Source organism: Lissotriton helveticus, chromosome 5_1 (genome assembly GCF_964261635.1).
Source record: "Lissotriton helveticus chromosome 5_1, aLisHel1.1, whole genome shotgun sequence".
NCBI classification, from domain to species: domain Eukaryota; kingdom Metazoa; phylum Chordata; class Amphibia; order Caudata; family Salamandridae; genus Lissotriton; species Lissotriton helveticus.
The window spans coordinates 1,402,880,000-1,402,902,650 of record NC_136065.1 but is presented as its reverse complement, the minus strand read 5'-3'; the positions used below and the strand labels follow the sequence as shown (position 1 = coordinate 1,402,902,650).

The following is a 22,651-nucleotide window of genomic DNA, read 5'->3' as shown; positions in this document are numbered from 1 at the left end:
TCATCAGATCATTCGGCTTCAAATTAACATCATATGCAGACGACATGCAGATTGTGGTGTCGCTGTTACCAGGAGGAGAGGAAGGCACGGCTGACAGGTTTAAAGACTGGATGCGCGCAGTCAGCAGCTGGATGGCAGGGAACTGCCTAAAGCTGAATTTATCAAAGACTGAAATTCTCCTGTTTGGGGCTAGAGAGAATTTCTGGTCCCCAAGATGGTGGCCGGAGGAAATGGTTGTCCCCCCCTCCCCAGTCACTAGGGTCAAGAACCTTGGGATCTTGATGGACGATACACTGTCCTTCAAGCCTCAAGTAAACGCGCTGTCTTCAGCCACCCACTATGTCCTGAAAACCGTACGCAAAGTTCTACCCTTTCTCCCAGATGAGCACAGGAAGACAGTGGTGAAGGGATTGATTACGTCCCGGCTGGATTACTGTAACAGCTTGCTGCTCAATGCCCAACAGGGGCTGCTTAACAAACTACAAATCCTGCAAAATGCAGCAGCCCGCCTGAACACGGGTACACCCAAATTTGCCTCTGTGGCCCAGGATTTGGTAAAACTACACTGGCTACCGGTAAGTAAAAGAATAGCATTCAACGCACTCTGTATAGTCTTTAAGGCATTTAAAGGAGTGGGCCCTCACTGTATGGCCCAGCTCTTTCAGTGGTACAAACCAGTGAGATCACTTAGATCTGCCGATCAGGGGCTGATTGTGGTTCCAAGAGTTAAAAAAGCCAGATAGGGGGGAAGAAGTTTTTCCCTGGGAGCAGCTAAGGCCTGAAACGCTCTGCCAGTGGTCCTCAGACAGGCACCGGATTTGATGTCCTTCCGGAGGGCCCTGAAAACTTGGCTTTTTAGACAATAAGCTTCAGGTCTTGCTTTGGGAGTGGTCATTCAGCACCAGGACACCGGCTGGTAACAGTGCGCTTTAAAAATGTATAAATAAATAAATAAATAAATAAGGAAATGAAAATACCATCTGCTCTACTAAACCAGTTAATATTGCTCCATACAAACACATGGGTCCAAGTCAAGCTAGGGGATGGAAAGTGCCTGTCCAGGAAAATCCCAACAACCAACGGGCTTAAACAGGGGTGCGTCCTGGCACGGGCGCTCTTTAACTTGTTTATGTCTGACCTTTCGTCAGAATAGGAAATCTGCAATTCTCACGCGCCACTAATGGGAGGGCTTACCAACCTCCTGTACGCAGACGATCTCGTATTAGTTAGCCGGACCCCCATCGGCCTCCAACACTTATTGGACACAACTGTCAATATTCAGCATCCAATGGTCTAACCATCAACTAGGACAAAACAAAGATTATGAGGATACATCCAAAGAAGGAAACCTCTAAATAATGCTGGTATACAGCAGATTCATCAATCAAAGTAGTTGACCAATACAAGTACTTGGGAGTGATGATGGATAATGAAGGGACTTTCAACTTACAAAAAGAGGCAATCAAAAGAAGAGGCAATTCCATTCTGGTAGCTATAAAATCGATCAAACAGAAAACTGCCAGCCCTAGCCTTATCCCACTGCAACAAGTCTGGCAAGCAAAACTCATCCCGGCAATCACTTATGGGAGCGAGTGTCTGAGGGGAAGAGACGCGGTTACTTTAGACAGCACTGTCTCAAGAGCGGCCAGGATGATATTCAATTTACCAAAGTACGTCTCGCCAGCCCAAATAAGTCTAGAATTCTGTATGCAAAGTCAAGAAAAACCCCTCAAAGGAGCCTATGCCCGGAGCTGGTACAGGAGCAAAAAAGCTGAAGCGTGTACAATGAACTCCCATTTATGGAACGAAATACACCTAAAGAGGGAGTGTGCAGCAAGGGCCTATTTGACAGCATCAATAGATTATCTGGGACTCGAGGAACTTTGGGCTGCCTCAGGGATCTACCATTATTTTAAACAAATTGTAAACAAGATAGTGAAAAGGCTATCACTAGTAGAAGATAAGGCGATACTCACAGAAAGAGCCCATGGATGGTTTGTTGTCCACAGCTACCGTAAGTCCTCTCCACAACCATACTTAGGCGTGGGTTTTAATAGGAGGAAGAAAGAATAATACCTTCACTCCCGATTGGGTATTTTACCATCATTACCGCATCGTCCCCCTTGGAAACTATCCCCGGGTCGGACAATATGCCGCTTATGTGAGGATGCTAATAAAATGTATTACACCTATTGTGTATCTGCAGGGATCTACAGGCTGAACGGCAACAGTTACTGAAGCCGCTCTTTGTAAGTAAGGGGATAAGAACCTGCAGACAAACTGTGAAGGCATGTTTCAGAGGTGGAGACGCTCAGCTAGCGTGTCGCTTTGTTCAATTCATAGGGCAAAAGCTCTGTCATCAAGCGACCGTAACGCTTTATCTCTGCATCCCAATGCTTCTTAAAGTGTCACATTACAGTGAAAATCAAATTTTCTGGTTACTCCTCACCTGCACGATACACGCTCAAGCAGGACAGTCACAGCAATTTACCATTGCTGCTGTTACAAATTAAACGATCATGGAACATACTCTCTACCATTGAGAACTGAGCCCTGTTTTTTAACTCACGGTCCATGCCAACAATTACTGACAACTGTTTTACTCATGTTAATACAATTCATGTATATTTTATAATATGTTTTCTTTTTAAATCTGTTTTAGAATATGAACTCTGCTGCTATGCCGCTTTTTATATAGAAATTGTAAAGGTTTTAACAAACCAAACAATAAATTATTACTTACTTACTGCCTAGATCGGACCTCTTTGCCGATAGTGCATGCTAGTGAGGCAAATGCATTTTTGCCAAAGCCGATTCCCAAGCAGGATGCCATTTTGTTGCAGCCTGTTAGGTATTTTTACATTCATTCATCAATAATAACTGTTAATCGAAGAAAGGCCTTCTTTCTAATAAAATAAGACAATTAACTACTGCAGTTCCCAACTTAAAACCACTGAAGCTGAAAACATACCAGCTTCCAACGGAATTTATGATTATGTGAGAGATTTGTTTAGAACAACAAAAATAGTCATGCTTGTAAGTGGCCAAAGAAAAATTCTTCAATAAGGGTCTGAAGAAAATTGTGAGGAACGAGTGGAAAGAATAGCCTCCACCAATGATCCATGACCAACGATCCATGCTGTCCACTTGAAGAGAAAATGTATGAACTTTGGAGGCAACCAATGAAAGGTCACAAGGACAGGAGCAATAGGCTGAGCTAGAAATGGAAAGCACAAGTAGAGAGAGTTCAACATGTTGTAGCTGAGTTATGTGGCTCACATGGGGTTACTAGCTCAGTTAAGACATGGTGTAGAGGGCCAAATGTGAGGTGTTTATGTTTGCACTAGTGGTAGGAATGAACAGTGAGGAGCAGTGAGTAATGTACCTCAGACCTAAACTCAGGCGTGGGAACACATAACTACTAACACTATTGCACATTCGTGTACAGAGGAAAACGGGACTGAACAATAAATAGCCTAAAAGTGACATGTATAGTTTTTATTTAGATAATTTAAATAAAATTGACACCACTGGGCTCAGGTAGATTTGGTTTAAGGTTGTCTTTATCCTGATGCTTTCGATGCTTTCAGAGCTTGAAGGATTAGGTTGAGTTCATAGCACCATGTCTCGTAGCGATAAGCCATCCTTATCTGTGCCACATTAGTTTTCCTGATGTCATTGCCTTGCGGCCCCTCCTTGTGATAATCCGCTCCCAGGAAACGTGCTTTTTCCTAAAACAAAATGTTAAATGTCTGAGTCAAAGTCTTCTCTTGTAAATTAAGGATTGGCTAACAAAAATGTTAAAGTGAACAAGTCAAAAAGGTCAAATTCAGTAGAAGGAATTGAGAACATTTTGAGCCAACATATCTTTGAAAAATAACCACAGATAATTCATGAATGTGAGTCAGCAGATCAGAAACACTACACACAAAAGAAAGAAGACCCCTGGAGCCTAGTTGATGAGGCAGGAATCAGGGCGATGCAAGACACAGCAAACCTTTAACAAAGGAATGCCTCCAAGAACATTTCAGGCACTAACAAGTCGCAGTTGAGCCTTGTGATTCAAAGAAACTAGAACAACTCAAATTTATATCAGGAAACAATGTCTATTCATTCAAATTTTCTTTACTTTCACAAATATGTTGAAGGCGTAATATGCAACAACTCAAACAGATCACAAACCATTGTATAAAGAAAATAAAAATAAAATTTAACATTCTATATTTATACATATGTAAGCTCACTCTGAAGAATTCTGTGTCAGGACCGGAGGCTCAGGTTATGCTTAACTCTTTCCATTTATTCCGCTCAGCAGGCATAACCCCTTAGCTGTTAGGCCTTTTACCCCGTGCTAAGCCTTTTTTTGGCTATTTGGGTACTTTACGCTTAGACCTCTGTAACTTTTTAACCACATAAGGTATCTACCCTAAATTTGCGTCCTTTTCTTCCAACATCATGAGGATTGCAAAGAAACCCAGGGTTTGTGGATTCCCCAGAGGGGACCCAGACATTAGCCATAATACAGCTAAATTAATTTTTTTTGTCGAAAAAGTGCTGCAAATGAAAGCATTTGCTTTTTTCCCTGCAAATGGTATCAACAAAGGGTTTGTGGGGCTAAAATAACAATTTCCCCAGCTTTCAGGGACTGACGGACTTTTGTCAGAAAACCAACATTTTTTTCACAGATTTGGCATTTTACTGGGACATAGCCTATTTTTGCTATTTGTTTTGCTTTCAACCTTCTTCCAGTTAATGGTAGAAATTGATATAAAAGCAATAATGGATCCTGGCCAGCTATACATTTGAGAAAAGTAGACAACATTCTGAATTTAGCAAAGGGTTATTTGTGTAGATCCTTCAAGGTTACTTTATAGAAACTAATAGTTGAAAATAGGAAAAATTGAAAATGAGTTGAAAAAACAGCCATTCGTGACAATGTTTTCACCTGTAACTTCTTCTAATTATGACAGATATTTTAAAGCAATATGCCATTATATTGGCTGGACCTTTTTGGTTGTGGGAATATATAGGAATTGTAGGTTCACCAAGAACCCGACGAACTCAGAGACAATAACTGAGCAGCGTCTTGCAATAGTGTTTTATTGTGTACCGGGTATATAGCAATTAATATGTGAAAATATATAGTGAAAAATCGGGATGAAAGACACCTATGTATTTCTGAAATTGGAACAAAATATAGAGTTTAGAAATAGTAGCTATTTTCACATTTCCGAAGTTGTGAGTACCCGTACTAGAATGGGAATTATAGGACGTTTTTTAAAGTGACTGCTTTTTTATACATTGTCTTTCATTTGGAAAGCAGAAATGCATTGAAAGTCAATTGGTTTTAACAGTTGCTCTACAATTCTGTGTTACCCTACGTCTCCCAATAAAGATGGTACCTCACTTGTGTGGGTGGGCCTAGTGCCCGCAGTAGGAAACGGCTCAAAACGCAAAGTGGGTACACTTCATTTTTACAGTGAAAACTGGCCCTTTTTTTGCAAAGTGCCTAGCTATAGAATTTGAACCCTAGCTCTGCCGGCACTTAGGGAAACCTAGCAAAGTCATATATTTTTGAAAACTAGGCACCCAGGGAAATCCAGGATGGGGTGACTTGTCTGGCTCTAACCAGGTTCTGGTACCCAGAATCCCTGTCAAACCTCAAACTTTGGGGAAAAAAAACAATTTCCTCACATTTCTGTGTTGGAAATTTCTGGAATCTGTGTGGATCCACAAAATTCCCCCGACCCCACTTTTCCCAAAGTCTTCAGAGAAAAATGGTACCTCACTTGTGTGGGTAGGCCTAGTGCTCATGACAGAAAACAGGCCAAAACACAACGTGGACACACCACATTTTCACAGTGAAAACTGACCCTTTTTTTTGCAGAGTGCCTAGCTGTAGATTTTGAACCCTAGTTCTGCCGGCACTTTGAGAAACCTAGCAAATTAATAAATTTTTTATAACTAGACACCCAGGGGAATCCAGGATGGGGTGACTTGTCTGGCTCTCACCAGCTTCTGTTACCCAGAACTAACTTTACTAACTTTAACTTTACTACTACTACATGTCTTCTGTGAGTACCAAAAGTAGTAAGTTTAACCAAAGGTAGTAACTTTAACCAAAAGAAGTAATACTACCACAGGCAGACAGTGGTCAGAAAAGGAAGAGTCTCTCCACATTAATTGTCTGGTATACCTGCCTATATCATTCAGGGTACAGAGCCTGGCAGCCAACAAGGCCTTGTGCGCCATCTTGTTGAAGATGGACAATGTTACGGTAGTTAGATACATCAACGGTCTGGAAACGGACAAACTCCAAGGTGTTGGCGGATTTGGCCAACGATTTCTGGCAATACGCCTGGATCACAAATTGTCCATAACAGTGGAATATCTGCCAGGGAAGTTAAACCAGACAGCAGACTGGCAATCTAGATATTTAAAGGAAGCTGGGCCTCTCTTTTTTTCAGGACTTGATGAGCGATAGGGTCCATACCAAGTAGACGTTTTGGCTGCCGCCTCAATCACCAGCTTCCCCGTTTTTCAGTTGGCGGCCAGATCCTCCTGTGGAATCAACGGATGCTTTCCTGCAGGACGAGAGTCGTTTTGGAGATATGCCTTTCTGCCATTCTCCATGATAGCCATACTCACAGCAATACTTAGGAGACAGAAGGCTCAGATGGTCTTGTTGACACCGCTTTGGAAATCATAAGTTTGGTATCTAGTACTTCTGAAACTTTCTATGGATTCTCCAATTCAACTTACCCTGTCTCCTCATCTTCTGATGGATCCGCTTGGCAACTTGTACCCTCTGGTGCTGGAGGATTAGAGAGGATGTTGGGAAGCCCCAGGCCTTTAGTCGGGGACTGCCTCCCTCAGTAGACGCGCTTGGGCAGAGTCCATGGTCAAGAGGTGTAGCTCCATGTGGAGATGGTGGTCACGCTGGTGTGTGTGTGATGGGATTTGGATCCCATGGGGCGGATATAGTGCATATTGTCAACTTTTGTCTGAATTGGTAAACAGAGGTATGGCCTATCGCACTATCAATGCGAGCAGATTGGCAGTCTCTGCGGATCACGTCCCTATACATGACATCCCAATAGGGAAACATCCGTTTCTGTGCAGACTCCTGAGAGGCATTCGGTTATTTATTTATTTATTTATTTAATATATTTATAGAGCGCAAGCCTGTCACCCAGAGGGCATCCTGGCGCTTTGATCAGAGAACCACGCACTAGGCTAGAGCAGTCGCACAACCCTTACTTAGGAAAGAGGTGTGTCTTTAAGGCCTTTCTGAACGGGAGATAGTCCTTGTAACTCCTAAGAATGAGCGGGAGGGAGTTCCATAATTTAGCTGCAGCCACCCTGAAAGAGCGGCCGCCCATCCTCACTCTTTGAAACCTAGGCACCACCAGCAGGTGAGCCGATGACGACCGCAAGAGCCGTGGGGCCGAATACCATGCAAACATTTTTTGCAGCGGGATAGGTCCCAAAAGGTGTACAGCTCTAAACACCAGACAAGCCGCTTTAAACTGGACCCGTAGATCTACCGGGAGCCAGTGCAGATCTCGTAGCGCAAGAGTGGAGGAGCTAGACCTGGGTCGGGAAAGTGCCAATTTAGCGGCCATATTCTGCACCCTCTGAAGCTTCCTAATCAAGCTTTTTGGGGCCCCCAGGAGAAGTCCGTTGCAATAATCAAGCCGGCTTAATATAGTCCCACGGACTATTTCCGGCCTGGCCTGAGCAGGAAGAAGAGGCAAAACTCTGCGTAGCATACGGAGCAGCATCATACATGTTCCCGTGGTTTTGTTGACATGTAGGTCTAGTTGTAGATTAGGACCAAACATAACCCCAAGATTACGTGCTGACTCCGATGCCAGCACTGGTTCGGAAAAAGTGCTCGGCCAGAAGTCCGTGGGTAAAGCCCACGGGATACGGTCAGTAGAACAGTGGAGCACCTCCGTCTTCGAGCTGTTGAATTGCAAAGAGTTGGCTCGTAACCAGTCCGCTGTGGCTGCCATACAGCGATGGAAGGTGCTCAGCGAGACCGCGTTATTCCCTTCCAAGGAAAACACCAGCTGAGTGTCATCGGCATAATTAAATGCCGAGACCCCAAAAGATTTTATTAGCTGGACTAAAGGGCGGAGGTACAGGTTGAACAATATCGGGCTGATGGCCGAGCCCTGTGGGACCCCCTGTCCTATTTTCCTTGGCTCCGAGCTGAAAGGTGGAAGTGAAACCAGCTGTTGCCTGCCCTCAAGGTACGAAATCAGCCAGTCTCTCGCCCCCCCACTGATCCCGCACTCCTCCAACCTCCGGACCAGGGTCCGATGGCAGACCGTGTCGAACCTGGCCGACATGTCGAGCAGCACCAGAAAGGCTGCCCGACCGCTGTCGACACGCGAACGCAGATTGTCCAACACGGTCACCAGTGCGGTCTCCGTCCCATGTCCAGGTCGGAAGCCGAACTGGGCCTCGTCGAACCACCCGATGTTTTCCAGGAAGCCGGAGAGAGAGCGAGTTACCCACTTTTCCAAGATCTTGATCGGAAAGGGAAGCAAGGAGATCGACCTGTAGTTGGAGAGACAGGCCGGATCCAACGTTGGCTTTTTTAGCAGAGGCGACACCACTGCTAACTTCCAGCTTTCTGGGACCGACGCCGACTCCAAGGATTGGAGGCAGATCGAAAACAGAGGCGGGAACAGTTCTTCATAAAAAGCCTTCCAAAACTTGGGGGGCAGCGGATCAAGTGGAGACCCTGATGACACAGAGTACGCAGTCTTACAGAATTCTTCAAAGGAAGGGAGGGGGAAAGAATTCAACCGTGGTAGCCTGGGTGAAATGGTCGAGGCACCCGACCCGAGGGCCATGATAGCCATCTGGGGTCGACTGGGTGAGCTGCCCGGTTATCCTTTCCACCTCAATCCAAATATACTTCTTTGTGGGACACCAATGGGGTTCTTTGGTTACTACAATCCTGGCAGAATAAAGCATATCTTTCCTGAAAGTAATTAACAGTTAAATTGGCGTATGCGCTGTATCTCATTTCCTGCAAGCAGGTTTCCTATGTCCACGCCTTGGATGTTTCTGCACATATCTTCACCCTAAAGGTGATGTTTTTCACTATTGCTAGTCACAATAAATCCGATACAACGGCTGTCCACTATCTGACTTTACCCTGGCACCTAAAACTATGTGTGGTGCGCTGCCTGAGAATGTACGAAGCTATGACGGAGGAATATAGACCACCAGGGACAGCAGAGCTGTTTATTTCACTTACAAAGTCATTCAAGACAGTCTCAGCTGTGACAATTGCCCATTAGGTGAGATGGATCCTGTAAGAAGCTGGCATAGATACCTCTTCTTTCAGAGCACACTCCACAAGGCAGGGAATGGCCTCTAAAGCTTTCCCTCTAGGGAGCTGTCTGGAGGACATCCTCAGGGCCACTGACTGGTACCAGGATTCTAATTTTAAAACATTTTACTTCAAACCAATCACTGGCATGGCTTCACTGGTGGACTAGCATAACCTGAGCCGCCAGTCCTGACATAAAATGTAAAATCTCCTAGGCATCATGAAGGACCGTTTCAATTCTATTAAGGACACAGAAGCGATGATTATCCCTCCCAGCTGCATTAGCCACAGTTACCCTCTCGAAACTACTGAGATTGTCGGTGTTGAATAAATATGGCGGTTTTGAGGGACAAGGACACATTGGCACTGTTTCAGTGATGAAATTAAGTAACTTGTCTAATGTTTCCGATCAGATAAATATGTTGCATTGATAAAGTTTGGATAGTTATTTCTATATTGCATGTGTAAGGTACTATCTTATACAGAGACTTAGGATATCTGTGTTTGGTTCTTTACAGGTTCGGTGCAGAAGCAAGACTATTGAGAGGCATGCGAGATTCTGGACATTCGCTCGAAGAAAGAGGAAATGTTATTCCTTGATGTTGCTTATGTGGACTGACTCTATGGTTGTTTTGTTTACTGGTTGCAAAGACTCATGGGATTGTAGTATTTGTTCAAATATGTTGTTCTTTAGACTGCGAGTGGTGTCCTTAATAGAATTGAAACATTCCTACTCATATCCCGAATATAAACAAACTGGTAATAAAACTCACACTTCTCATTCATCCTCCAAATATTACCCATCACATTGCATTACATATTCAACAGACACAAATCAAAACAGGTTCGAAGATCACAAGGACCTATAATGAAATCCTATCTCGTGTTGAATTTATACAGGCATAGAGTTCACAAAACAAAGTGAAATCTGTGTGAACACTGCATAATGGCTACAGGTTATCCTACATGGAAAGAAAAAAATAGTGTGAATAGTTCTACATCAGTAATAACTCAACATATATTTAAGTGTAATAATCAGTAATCAGTATGTATCATGACATTTGACAAAGTGTACATATGTATAAACATTGAAAATTACGTTTTCTTTTTATGTTAATTATACAATGGTTTGTGAGCTACTTGAGTTGTTGCATATTATGTCTTCAACATATTTGTGAAAGTAAAGAAAATTTGAATAAATAGATATTATTTCCTGATATAAAATTATTTGAGTTATATTAAGTTCTTAGAATCACAGGGCTCAACTGTAACTTGTTACAGCCTGAAATTTTCCCTGTGGTATTCCGCTGTTACTCAATGCTTAATAAGCATCAACTTGCTTTAATAAACTCATATAGCTTGGCATGATCTAATACAACACCTACTTACTTCCATTCAGTTAAACTTGTATGTGTAATTAGCAGGAACCGGACTTGTAGATTCTCAGATAATGTAATTCACCTGCTATAAGGCATAACATGATTACAATATATTTATAAACATATAGTGGAAATAGCTCAGTGCCCATTATAGTGCAATACTAGAAACGTTGAGTGCGTTTGAAAATATAAATACAAAAATTCAAACACATGAGGGGAATTTACTTAAGTAATTTCTGATATTCTGAAAATAGAATTCCTACAACTGAGAGCTGATACTGGGGGGTGAGGCAGTAGATAAGTTGTCCATACAATAAGGAAATAGCGGGGGCAGATTGACACAGAAATACTACCACCTAAAACAAGTGAAATGCTGGGCAAAGACGAACATGTTTTATGGTAGCAAGACGCTACACTCAATACATATAGATAGGATACTGTTGGAATGATGACAAAAATGGGTGCTGTAAGTGAAGAACACAATACAGGAACCTAACGGTGGGCCCTTGTCTACTAAAACAACATATAGAAATGCATCAAGGATATGAAAAGACTCGGTCACAGAGCCCATTGGGATCGTCCTCTGAAAAAACTCTGAAGGGCTTGAATTAGGTGGCAACCAGGGCCGGACTGGGAATGATAAAGCGCTCCGGCAAAGTGCTCGGCGGCCCCCCCCCCCTTTACCCCCCCTCCAACCCCCCTCCCCACTTGGGGGGTTTGGAGGGGGCACGAGGACTTTGCCGGGGTCGGTTTTCGGCCGATTTTGGTACAGGGCCGATTTTGCAGCTATCAGTGGCGGCTGGTGACATTTGAAAGTGGTGAGGCGTAAAATTATAATCATACTGCACTGTAGCAAGCGAGCGAGCCCGAACCCCCTAAGGAGGGTTCGGGGGAATTTCCCCCTGAGAAAATTTTGAAAAAAGCGTGGACAAATGGTGCATTTTCAAGCAAATTTGAGAAAGCAGGAAGGTTAATAAAGCAATTGTGAAAGTGCAGTTCTTACATTAATAGATGTCATAACATAGGTAGCTGCTTATTCAGTATAACCACAGAGCTTCATACATAACACTCCAATTTTATCCTTGCAGTTTGCATGCAGCTCTTAGATGACCGTTATTAGCTCGCAGTTGTATGTTAGGATTTTAACTTACAAACTGCAAGTAACAAAAGGATCTCTGACAAAAGCAGTGACTCACTGACCTATTTACATCATGTGCATTTTGATATGCATCAGGTACATGTTCTTTGCAGCAGGCACATTAACCTCTTCGAGGCTCATGACGAGCTGAGCTCGTCATGAGCCACGGCGCTCCGGTGCTCATGAAGAGCTCGGCTCGTCATGAGCCGTGGAACGCTCACATGCGGGGATAATTCCCCTGCTGTGCTGAGCGTTCCACAGCAGGTAATGCACCTGTGATGAGCTGAGCTCGTCATGAGCACCGGAGCGCCGTGCCTCATGACGAGCTCAGCTCGTTATGAGCATGCGGGCGCTGTGCGCGCCCCCTCCACCCCCAGCACAGCGGGGGATTAACCCCCGCAGCAAAGGGGATAACCTTCTGTGCTACCTTTCCATGAGTCAAAACTTCCATTGGACAAAACTCTGATTTCTCTCTAGGAAAAACATTAACAATATCCTTGGTGCAACAACACCTTTAGGAACTTGATATGGGCTTTGATCTATGCTGCCTAGCCTTGGCTCTTCTTGTCAGCAATTAACCAGTGGGAGCCCGAGGTGCCTTAAGCCCTTAGCTGGTGACTGGGGCTCTTCTAAGGCATCCTTCATGCTTACGACTGCTTCTTCACCCTGCCTTCACTTGGAATCCTACAGTAAGGCTTTTCCACTGAAAAAATAAGGACCAACCGATTGGGGCAAAATTATTCTTTTCATTCCTTATTGGGCAACACCTCATGATTGCTTTCCCCATGTTTTCAGTTTGCTCTCCCATGCCCTGCACCTGCCCTCTGTTATAATCTGGCTTCCCCAAAGGGGAATGGAAAGGTGGGGAATTGAGCAGTGCTCAGTTAGCAACAACAATACTGTAAAAATAAGGACAATGTGCAACGTAAAGGTGTGAAACAAGAGGTTCAGCCTTACAAGTAGCGCTGTATAGAGCCTCCAGAGATAAGCCATTAGTACACTGTGTGTTGGTTCTGGAAAGGTAGGCCTAGAAGAAACAGCAGCAGCGGGTGCAGTAAGTTGGGGTGTGCAGGGGCAGTCGTTTGTGGATGTCCGCAGTTGGCCATACGATCAGAAGGGGGCTGCCAGACCGGAACCATATATGTAGACAGGTGGGTTTTGGCCGCAATACTAGTCCTGGAGGAAGGCTTGGAGCGGCAGTGCTGCAGTGCCTCAAAATCTGGGGTTAAGGCACACAAACTCAGGGAAGAAAAAAGTTCTGCCAAGGCCAACAAATCTAGCAAGTACTACAGAGACAAAGAATCAAAAAACTTCACTGTCATCTGCAACAAATCTTAAGGCATATGTGGAAAGGCACACATTCTACAAATCTGAAATGTGTTTAGTTTCCTTTTTCGCTCCTTATTTCACGTTTTCCCTCATTGTTTGAAGCCTCCCTGCCTTCCCTGCCTCTCCCTCCCTGTCGCTTCATCGTCCTCTGTTTTTTTCTTCAAGTTTCTTTCTCTCCCTTTTTTCAGCTGTCTGTTTGTCTTGTGCTGTCTCTCTCTCTTTCCCTATTTCCCTATTCTCTCCTCATTTTATATTTCTCTTCTTTCTCTCCATCTTTTCTTCTGTCTCTTTCACACTCCCCATTCATTTCTCCTGTTCTCTGGCTTTCTCGCCTACTTTTCTCCTGCTTTTTCTTTTTTCTTGCTGTCACTAAATCTTTCTCTCTCTCAAACTGTCTTTCCCAATTTAATCCCGAATTATGTCTCTCCGCATCTTTGTATTTATTCTGTCTCTCCCTTTCTCTGCCTCTCTCCCTATCTGCCATTCCACTTTCTCTCTTCCTCTCTTTGCATGTCGTACTGCTCTCTCTGTTCCTGTCTGGGATTTACCCAGGCTATGAGTGCCTTTGTATTTTCTGCCTCAGTTTGGCTGTCTCAGAGTCCCTGTCTTATGTCTTCCTCTTTCTTTCAGTGTCTGTCTTGGTGTCACACTGGCTGTTAAAGTCTTTATCTTTTACTCTCTCAGTCTTTCCCCATCTTTATCCGCCCCTCCCTTACTTTGACTCCCCCTCTCCTGTCTCTTTCTTTGTGTCTGAAAAAAGCTATTACTGGGAAAATAAAGAAACATAAGTAAACATCTCGAAATGAAACAGTATTCCTGTGATCCTTTTCTGTTCCTTCGCTCGGCTCAATGACACCTAGTAGTGGCCCCGAACAATCAGTGAGTATATTTTTATTATTCGTAAATCGCATATCTTAGTGAAGAAATGCTGTTTGATACACTATTCAGTCAATAGAAATTAAACTTGCACACTCTCAGTGATGACACATGCTGCCTGTAAGACAGCCACTGCATCTTCCAATGTCTTATCGTAATGTAACCTCACACTAAGTACAACAGAAAGGATGCCACTGCACACTTAATTCACCTTGTCCAAACATGTTAAAATTCAACATTCGGTCAGCTCCTGAATGCGCATCTATGATAAGGCCACACTAGTGCTAGGATACATGACAACAAGATCAACTGCCACACCTTCCCAGAGAATGCACTAATAACTACTGAGTAGGGTTTCTTTCCAAGTGCCAGACTCTGCCGGAGCTGACGACGGCAGAGCCGGTCTCGCTCCCAGCGTCCGCTCATCACCTGCTGGGTTTGGGCAAGGCTATCCCCTGGCACCAAGAGTTGGGCCTGTCCACGTGTAGAGAGGTGCGGGGGTGGGCGATATGTAGAACTGCGCCGGGTCGGCGCGAGGGGTTTATAGTTAAGGGCATGGCAGGGGTGACTGACATGGGGGGGCCGTGAGGCGCGGACCCTTCCGGTAACATATTGGGTGCAGTGAGTGAGGGGGCCACCCTGGCCTGGCGTCATGGGAGTTGAGCTGCAGTGGCCGGCAAACAGTCGGTGCGCAGCCCAGGAGTTACTGCCTGGGGAGGCTGGGTTAATTCTTCCTCCACTGCTGGCCGGGGTTGTGCCAATAGGAACTTTGCACACTGATGCATGTGGACTGTATGCAGTCATGTAAAGAAACATTTATGTATTTTTTCATTGGTTTTAGGCATGATTTTTCTTTCTGTTCTGGTCACAAAGGATACAACTATTGATTCATGTGTATCGAAGCATCTCCGACACCATCAGTACTTCTAATTGCAGTGCAACATCTCTTCACTGCAGCCGGTACTTCACTCAAAGTGCTGTCAGTAGCAGCACTGTCTATTGGTCAGACCACGCTGGGCACCTTTCATAAACCAATGACGGAAGACATGCGCAGGCATTGCTGTTTACACTTGGTGACAGCCATGACACCAGTAGTGAGTGGGTTAATTCATCACTCTAATCAACCACGCACAGCTTCTTGTTGATATTGTGCCAATAGACATTGATGACAATCATACATGTAATGCACACTGCTGTCCACACGCCAAGTCCAACTCCGCCACAAACAGGGACCCTGCAAGCACTTGAACCTCTTCGATGCCAGGGTGTTTGGCAATTCCATTCACGGATGTTTACTGAGTTCTAAACAGCTTAAATGTGGAGTTGATGACTATGAAAGGGAGCTCATTTGTTCAGATGTTCCTGCCATTGTGTGCACTGGGTGCTTTCAAACTCTGTTTGTCATGTGGTATGTCCGCTTGTGTGCGTGTATGTGTCGTCTGTGTGAAGTGAACGCATGCCAGAATCAGCACCTCAGATGGTCCGATCACGGTCCTAGGCCGCGGCAAGAATGGATATTGAAGGGGCCGCAAGCTCCTCTCACGGGACAGCAGAGCGGGAACCAACCACCCTCTGGTGCCCTGTGAATGATTACCGTGTGACCTATGAAGAGAGTGCCGTCAGTTATCAGTTAAACGAGCATTTGAGGGTGAAACACTCTACGTTATAGAACGTCTTTTTTCTCTGTTTGTTGCCTGGTCCCGCTTATGCTGAAACACCGATTGTGAGATGTCACTATCATTGCGAACACGGAGAGACCAATCACAGGGAGGTAATGCTCTTATCGAAGCCTCCTTAACGCAGCCCTGTCACACACAGTGTAAAAAACTTACATTGACTGTACTGTTGTTGTCTTAGTGAGTACAAACAGCAGCGAGCCAAGCACGAGGTGAGGGACATGACGACTGGACTGGACACTCTCTCGTGACTTGTGGCGCAACAGGCACTAGCACGCCTGGCGCGGTGATGTACCAACAACACTAGAGGAAATGGCCAATCCACTGCATGGATTTGCATACGCCATGGTGTGATTGGCCATGCAGTGCGGCATGAGCAGCAGCCACCACCGCCCCACGCGCGGCGGCACCATCTGTAGTCAGCGCGGTGACTCCAGCCAATCCTGGCGCAGCATTAGCAGCGCTACTGCGCCAGGATTGGCTAAGAGCAGCGTTATTCCTGCCCATAATGAGATCCGGGGGCCCAGGTCCCTGCCAATGTCCGAGTTACAATTTAGGGAGGAAAGAAGCAGTACTTCGTGTGCGCATGCTTGGGCCAGTACTAAAAATTACTAGGCCTAACTTTGACATGCGCACACTCACTGCTGCAGCTGCTGGCTAAATCTCTATTCTGCTGCGCTGTCACTCACTGCCGCAGCCCCGCCCCACAGTACTTCCGCAGTGCGATGTCCCCGGTTCAGTCGGGCTTGTCCCGGCAGAGCTCTCTCCAGGTGAGTCACGAGAGAGTGTTCTCTCAGATGTAATTAAACAAATTAAATAAGCGTGTGTCATATAGTTACTGCTTATCTATATACTGTGTTAAGTTAGCATGGGCTTATTAAATGTTTAAACGCCATTTTTCCTTTTTGCTGCTTCTGCACACGGCACATAATTGTTGATTTAGCTTTCAACCTAGAAGAGCGTTGTGATTTACATGAGAATAATATGTTATTGCTCTGATATCAGCTTTGCTTAATAAACTATGTCTGTACAGAGAGTACTGAAGCTTCAAGGATAACACAACACAGAATTGTTATGAGGTCTGATCTCCGCACCATCATAGACATAACATAAGTTCAGATCCTGCCAAATTCTGGCTTTAGGGGCGTTTTATATTGCTTTGCTAAGAGCACACATACACACTTGATGCGGTTCGCATGCAGAGAGCTGGTGGAAGCTGATGTGATCTCTTCATACTAGGATCTTGAGGTATGGGCCCGCCCTGCTAAAACCCAAAGAGACCTTCTTAGATATTAATATAATATGCTAGTTAGGGAGGGTGAGAACTCGGTGTTGTTAACGCTTATTCATTACAGCATCTTAGCATGCTGTCACCTATTGCTTTCTATGGACTAGTAACTATGCTGATAACTTTGCTTCTGATAATATGTTTCCTTGTATTATCTAAGATACTGCGTTTGAGAAAACGTCATTAGTAAATAAATATTTCAAAAGTGCACGTGTCCTCATTTACTCCACGTTCTGGTTTGAAATGATTGTATAACGAAAGAGTGCTCATGTGTTCCACGTGACCTGAGGTATCGTAAGTTCATGTTCTGGTTTGTCTAAGCATTGGGAGTTTGTTATGACCAATGAGACCCTGTAGCTAGCTCGGTAAGGGGATTTTGGGTACGGAGGTGAGTTTTGGGCCACCCTAATTCACTGACGTTTCAAATCTCTATGCACAGTTCTGTAGGAGAACGGAATCCCTGCTACATGGCACCCATACGTTGGTGGTCTTATATCATGACACTCGAGTAGTATATCATTCAAACCTTAACCCCTTCACTGTCGTTTCCGGAAAACGGTGGTGTTGGAAAAACCTAGCTATTTTTGAAATAGGTCTTTTCCAGCTTGAATCTTTCTAAAACGGTTTCCTTGAATTACTACCCAGTTGTGCTACAAAGTTTACTTTGTTTTTCTAAGTTCCTGTGGACATTCCGCAGCATAGTCTAATTGCTGTGCGCAATCATTTGCAAACTTACAATGTACCCATTGATGGCTTGGCTGTGATTTTGGTGGTGAGTGCGGAAGCAGCTTACCCATACGAACTCTTTTATTCGTTGGTGACATTTCCGGCTGTGGACGCAAATTCTAACGTGTTCCACACTTACACTCCCTCACCTGTGCCGGCTGAATATACTCCGTACAGGGCACTGGAAATACCTATTGATCATTGGCAGCATGGCGTTTGGTTTGGTGGCGCCCTACCCCATTCTTTAACCGCTCCGAGGTTAGGTCCTTTGTCCATTCCAGGCGCAAATTGGCCTGTTCTGGCTGGATTTACTCCTCATCCTCAGCATGGCAATTGTACCTTGACGGAGGTTCGTAGACTACATGTAGTTTCGATTGCCGTGATACGTGCGTTAGTACAATACATAGGTGGTCATCTCCCGGGTGGGCCCCCGGGGGGTCCGGCTCTTCCAGCGGGACAGGGCGGTTTGAAGCTCAGTCCGGTTATGGTCAATGCTGTGTTTGGTAAGCGTCCCCAGGACAAGGATGATTTTCCTTTCTGGCTTGCTGAGAAATTTGACCAGCTGGAAGCAGTATTTCCTAATACAACTCCTGGAGATAAACATAGAATCTTGACGATTAGTTTACCGAAGGATTTAGCACCCGAACTCACTGACTGTGAGACCTGGGGCAAAACTTTTGCGGCTGTCTATGCGAGATGTTATGGCACTCCATCTATGGCTGTACTGCCTACGATCATTAAACGTGTTCAAGATGATCACGGACCGGAGGCGGCGGTTGAATTGGGTATGCGCCTGTGTGGCTCCTTTGAAATAGTTTGCGATCTCATACTTGCTAATGTCAAGGGAGATGCAGTGAACTTTCAGGTGGCTAATGCTTTGGCGGCAATCCCCGATGCCGAAAAACCCTGTCAGTTGGCGAGGATTGTTGTGGCTGCTTATAAAACAGTGGGTCGCACTAGTAAGGGTCTAAAGCCTTTTTCTGTAAAAGAGAAGAAGCAACCCCAAGGGCAGACTTCAGAAACGGAAGTTCAGCCCCAGTCCAAAAAACAAAATTGGCCTAAGAAGCAGAAACAGGGTAAGCAACAGCAAAAGCAACAAAAACAGGAGTCTCAGCCTGCGTCTCTGATGCCTGCGCAGACAGAACGTGTTTATGACTTGCGCGATCGCGCGACGATTAATCACCTGATCGATTTCAGGTTTCTGATCAACGCTCTCCTCGTTCCTTTCAGGACTCATCGGCCCCGAAGACCGGTGGTGGAGGAGGCGGAAGGGGTCGGGGTGGTCAGCAAGGACGTGACCAGCCCCACCAAACAGACGTCACAGGACAACAGGACGGCTCAACGCCGAAGAGACCACTGTTTGCCAAAAAGAAAGTCGCGGCTTTAACAGCGCATCGATATGCCACAGATAGTGAGAACGCGGCTTCGGAATCTGACATGGGCTCTGACTTTGCTGGACAGCGCGGCGGAGATTACCATTGTGAGAGAGGCCCTGCGTCCACTACTGAAGGTGACAGCGACTGATATTTATGTTGTGATAGAAACAGCCGATACAAGAGTTGCTCCCCCTGATAGACTTTTTGAAATTGTCCTGTTAATCGAAGGAGACATACAACGTACTATAAAAGGGGTATTTTGGGAAAATCTTTCGTCTACGTATGACATTTTGCTTTCGGAGGCTGACTGGCCCCCACCTTTTGTGCTCGCAGCGCCGCGAGGGGAGGAGGTAATCCTCCCGAGTTTCGCGAACACTGTCTCAAAGGAGCATGCGCAACATTTTGCAGAAGAGTGGGCTCGGGCTCTAGCACCGGCTCTGTACCGCAACCAATGTGGTTGGGATAAATTGTCCCCCTGCCACGAGATTCCTTTTCGGTCTCAGCCACAGCCTCAACCTCAATATCCCATACGGCGTGAAGCAAAGGCTTCCGTCGCGGCAATCCTTGAACAATTGGAATATCAGGGAGTGATTGAAACGTGTGTCTCCAATGAATAATCCCCTTTTTACTGTGAACAAGCCGGACGGACTGTATCGTTTGGTTTTGGATTACAGGCATTTAAACTTGCATTGCCGTAACTGTGCAGTACAGAATACTCACGGCTCTGCCCTAGTGGATAGTCTTGTGCGTAAGCGTTTTAAAACCACGCTTGACATTTCCAACGGTTTTTATGCCCATAGATTGGATGGTCTTAGTTCCCAGTGGACCAGTTTTACTTCAGCCGGGGTACAAAAAAATTTTCGGCGTCTCCCGATGGGCTATAAGAATAGTCCTGGAATTTTCACTGCCCGCATTGTCTCTCTTTTGGAGAGGATCGACCCGGATGCTTGCTCGTATGTGGATGACATTTATCTCACAGACGACGAAATTTGGGAGCATCTGTGTCGAGTCAATAGTATAATTTGTAACTTTGCAGACATGGGTTACAAATTTAACTTTGCGAAATCGCACATTGCAGTTTCAGTTTACAAGTTTACAAGTTTATTTTTTTATTTGCTTTGGTACTCCACTGAGGAACACAAATATTATACAGATAAGATTCAGTTACTACAACATTTAAAACTTCTCATATTAGTACAAAACTAAAAAAGGCTTTAAAAATTTATAAAATTTATAACATACTAGTTCATTCGGGGGAGATTTGCATACGATAATCAGTTCCTTTACAGTGGTAATACGGCATCTGACATATATGGGGTATAGATGTTTTGCCCTTGCCGCTACTACTTTTGGATTGGGGCATGTGAACAGTAGATGCTCTAAGTCTTGCTCCCCGCCATTACATAGGCTGCATACTGTGGTTTCGTTTGGATGCCATTTCGCTGTTATGGTTTGGACAGGTAAAATGCCCAACCGGAGCAGGATGATTGATCTCCTAGCGCCATGCGTGAGATTAAAATCTATATATTTCTACGTTTTCTTGAGTACCACTGTTTCCGTAATATTTTTGTATAAAGTTAATTTGGCGCAATGCGAGGAGTCAAGTTCAAAGCTAAGTCTTGGGGTAAGGCATTTCAGAAAAAGTTTCAATTGAGATGGTGTCCAAGTTAGCAGCAGATTGACATTAATATCCGCCAGTTTAAAAGCAATAGACATGTTTTTGAAGAAAATATGTTTTGATGAATCACAGTCAAAGGTCTCTGCTTTGCGCAGGGAGCGAAGGGTCCCATCCTCCGCATGTAGCAGGTTGTATGCCTACCTAATCACGTTGGCGATACCTTTAGAGTAAGAGCTCGTGAGTGAAAGTTCAAGGCAGAGAGCTTGTACTGGGATAGATTGCGATACCTTTAACATTCTCCTTAGTATTTTTCCTTGTTTTAGGTCCAGTAATGACCACTGTTTGATTGGAATATATTCCAAGGCGTATGATAGAACTGAAGGTATCTTCACACTGTAGACTTTTAGCAGGGAGGAGAAGTGTCTATTTCCAGAGGCCGCGTATAACCTTTGCAGAGCTCCTGCATGTACCTCGGATTTCCTGGACAAGTTTAGAAGCTGTTGATTGTTTTTTAGAGACTTAGTAAAAATCCTGCCAAGGTAGGTATACTCCTCAACCTCTTCGACTTTTTCGTCGCCCAGTCTCCAACTGTATTTGCTACATTTTTCCTCCCTGAGAAAGAGACTATTTTTGTTTTGGTTAAATTAGGAATTAAAATGTTTTCCTGGGTATACTTATACAGGGCATCCAGATCGCTTTGCAGACCAAAGGGGGTTAGGTCCAGTACTATAATATCGTCTGCATATAGTAGGGCATGTATATTTTGAGCTGCTACCTTTGGTGGGAAGCTTCGCACTTGTTGTAGACGCTGCGGGAGATCACTGAGATATAATGAAAACAACAAGGGGGCAAGGAGACATCCTTGTTTGAGTCCATTTGGCGTCGGGATCGGGTTGGTCAGGCCCTTTTCCCTCCCCCTTTGAACTTGACACCAAGTGTCTGTGTACAGGGCAATTATAATTCGTAATAGCTGTTCTGGGATTCCTAATTTCCTCAATTTATTCCATAGCAACGCTCTGTCCACTCGGTCAAACGCTGTTGTAAAGTCAATAAATGCTGCATATACAGGCTGGAATTTAACTACCACATATTTATCAAGGATAGTTTGTAGCATCGCGATATTGTCTATGACTGAGTGCTTTGGCCTGAAGCCTGCTTGGTAGAGCGGAATCAGTCCTAGTGAGACTGCCCACTTTTTAAGTTGGTCCAGGACCTCAGCAGCAAAGATCTTTCCCGTGGCGTCCAATAGTGCTATTTGTCTATAATTGCCAGGTTGGTGTCTCGGTCCCTTTTTGTGTATTGGAACTACGATGCTCCCTTTCCAAGATTTTGGCATTTCCCATGTCTTTAGAATAAAATTAAAGAGGGGAGAAAGCACCGTACTCCATCCCTTAGGGTCAGCCTGAAGGACCATGATTGGAATTTGATCTGGGCGGGGGGCTCCTGTTGATCTTGCCTTCCTTATATGCATTTCCGTAGAGAAGGGGGAAGCAGTTCCAATTGGCGAGGGGTTTCCTTCGCAATTACTTGTGGAGTTACTAGACATTTCATAGGTTGTATTTAATTTATACAGATTGGTTATGTATAACTCCCATTCTTTAGGGGAGACTGGGATAGCTTGCAGGGCCTTTTTTGTGCCTGTCTCTTTTGCGATTAAGGACCAGTAAGTGCGTTGGTTGTACTGCATTGCTGCTATCCGCAGATCGACCCAGTTTTTATCTTCTGCTGTACTTTTTATTCATTGTTTCTCCCTCTTGAGTTGATTCTTCAATTTGTTGATTTCTGCCTGTCTTGACATTGAGAGTGCCAGGAATTGTGCTCTTACCAGTTTGTTTAGCATTTTTGCGGTTGTGGATGACTTAATGGTTTTATTTCCATGCTTTGCTGGTACTG

General features: G+C 44.7%; 1 protein-coding gene across 1 annotated transcript in view; it reads right to left on the bottom strand.

Moving 5' to 3' along the window:
- Window positions 1-3,483: 3,483 nt before the first annotated feature.
- LOC144755449 (AMP deaminase 1-like) overlaps window positions 3,484-22,651 on the bottom strand; it is a 378,874-nt gene continuing 359,706 nt past the window's right edge. Inside the window, exon 15 of the mRNA XM_078644387.1 lies at window positions 3,484-3,731. Coding sequence (XP_078500513.1) covers window positions 3,564-3,731 — 168 coding nt within the window. The 3' untranslated portion in view covers window positions 3,484-3,563. The remainder of the gene's footprint in view (window positions 3,732-22,651) is intronic.